This window comes from Coenobita brevimanus, chromosome 15 (assembly GCF_032717465.1).
Source record: "Coenobita brevimanus isolate Jiangsu-jjx chromosome 15, ASM3271746v2, whole genome shotgun sequence".
NCBI classification, from domain to species: domain Eukaryota; kingdom Metazoa; phylum Arthropoda; class Malacostraca; order Decapoda; family Coenobitidae; genus Coenobita; species Coenobita brevimanus.
The window spans coordinates 29501528-29503484 of NC_136968.1; the positions used below are offsets into that span (position 1 = coordinate 29501528).

Below are 1957 nucleotides of genomic sequence, written 5' to 3' on the forward strand. Positions count from 1 at the left end.
AGACAATAAAATACATTATATCCACAATTGTAAATTATATTCGATCAATCCAATATAAAGGTATGAACATATTTAAACCATTTAAAGTGTACAAAGTATAATACCAATCAATTTAGAATTACTAAACACTTGTATGCAGTGTTAAATACAAAGAAAAAGTAGTTCAAATGATAAGCTTTATAGCAAGAGATTACGTGTGCATGTCATTAGTAACAGTACATACTGTATACCGTTACTCCCATATATCCTCCTTATGAAGGCATTTCATCAGGTAGCTGTTACTATGTACATAGTTTGCCTGCGTTAGTTGTGGTGTAATTACAATTAAAGCCTCCTTCATCGCCCCACGTAGTTTGTCCTCACGGTAAGCCCTGAGAGTCTGACCCACTCTCCTGGCTGCAGCAGTATCACAACCTCCCGCAATGTTGAGGAGATGCTTCAGGGTAGCTTTGAGGACACAGAAGCAGTTCCCTATGGGGTTAAGAAATGGTGAATGTGGTGGGAGGTACCTCACTTCATGGATGATCATGAACTGTGCAGCATGACGATGGCACGGAGCGTTATCCATGATGACAACAGCGTCTTCGTCGTCGAGAATAACATCAAGGGATGTTAGAAAATCATTAAAGATCTCCTGGGTAAGACTCCGGACATGTATTTCGTGGTAGATTAATCCCCCAACATCAGAGATAGTGGCTATCAGCGTTATGTTTCCACCTCGCTGTCCCCCTACGGTTCGCACGACATGCTCACCTCGTGCTGCACGACCATAAGTACGCTTTGTGTACAAATTGTAGCCAGTCTCATCCCCATAGACACGGTGTTTTTGAAGCCCTCTCTCGTGCATGTCATGTGCATACTCCACTCGAGCATCTTTAACTAGAGGTGAATTTCTGTTTTGAGGAATGTTTTCACATTTCTTAAGAGTTATTAAAGGACCATCCAATGCTCTTGCAACTGTGCTATCGCATACCGACTGCTTTCTTGGCCAGGTGTCCCACAGTGTTTCATTTAGCTTCTTTATGGTGATTGTCGGGACAGCCTCAATCATCATTACCAGGAAGTCCAGCGATTCGTCATCAAGTTTATGGTGTCTACCTGCACGGGGATACACAGTGTAGATAAAATGACTTTAGATTTTAAGTAAAAGTCTTAACTACAACATATATAATCCACACCCCACACCACACTAGGTGCACCACAACATTTCACACAGCCACGTCACACCATGGCACGGCACCCATGCCACACCCACCCACCCACACACACACACACACAATGTCACACCATACCAAACCATATAACACCACACCACATCGCAGCACTCCACATCGCAACACAACACCACGGCACGTCACATGACACCACACCACGCAACATTACGTACTCCAGGCTACATAACACCACACCACACAACCCAACCCATTTGTAGCCACTTTTCAGGCTGGGTATTGTATTCTGATACTGTAGGTTCTATAGCCTACAACTTGATTCCATATCGTGCACAGTCCACTATAGCTACCTGCACGGTGACGGCTGTCATGTCCGTGCGCCGTATTTTGGTAATTTCGTATGATGCCATAAGCTATTGTCCTCTTAATGCCTAGATCAGCTGCGGTGATAAGAAAATCTCCGTTCGCCTCGTGGTTGTCAATTATCCTCTGCTTATCCTCCTCCGATATGCGGGCGTTGCGACGACGACGAGGCATTGTTCCGCAAGGGAAGCTATACATATACTGTTCTGAAGGTGGAGACAGGCCTTACAACGTAAACATGCCATGGGGGAGGGGGATGTAGAGGGTGAGGGAGGGGCGGCATAGGTTCGATGCTCCAGATTCATGTTTTGCTATGACGTTCCATTTTCTCTAAGTGTCAAAGTAATGGTATTTGTTGTCGTAACGTTTGAAGTATTGACGCTTCATTTTTGCGGCAATGTCGTTAGGACTGAAGTTTGTCC

General features: G+C 44.6%; 1 protein-coding gene across 1 annotated transcript; it reads right to left on the reverse strand.

Annotated features, from left to right (window-relative positions):
• Window positions 1-232: 232 nt before the first annotated feature.
• On the reverse strand, window positions 233-1709 carry LOC145390714 (uncharacterized). Its single transcript, XM_080265507.1, has 2 exons — window positions 1523-1709; window positions 233-1098 (listed from the first exon to the last, which is right to left on the reverse strand). The coding sequence occupies exons 1-2, from the start codon at window positions 1707-1709 to the stop codon at window positions 233-235; spliced, it is 1053 nt and encodes a 350-aa protein (XP_080121633.1).
• Between the last annotated feature and the right edge of the window lie 248 nt (window positions 1710-1957).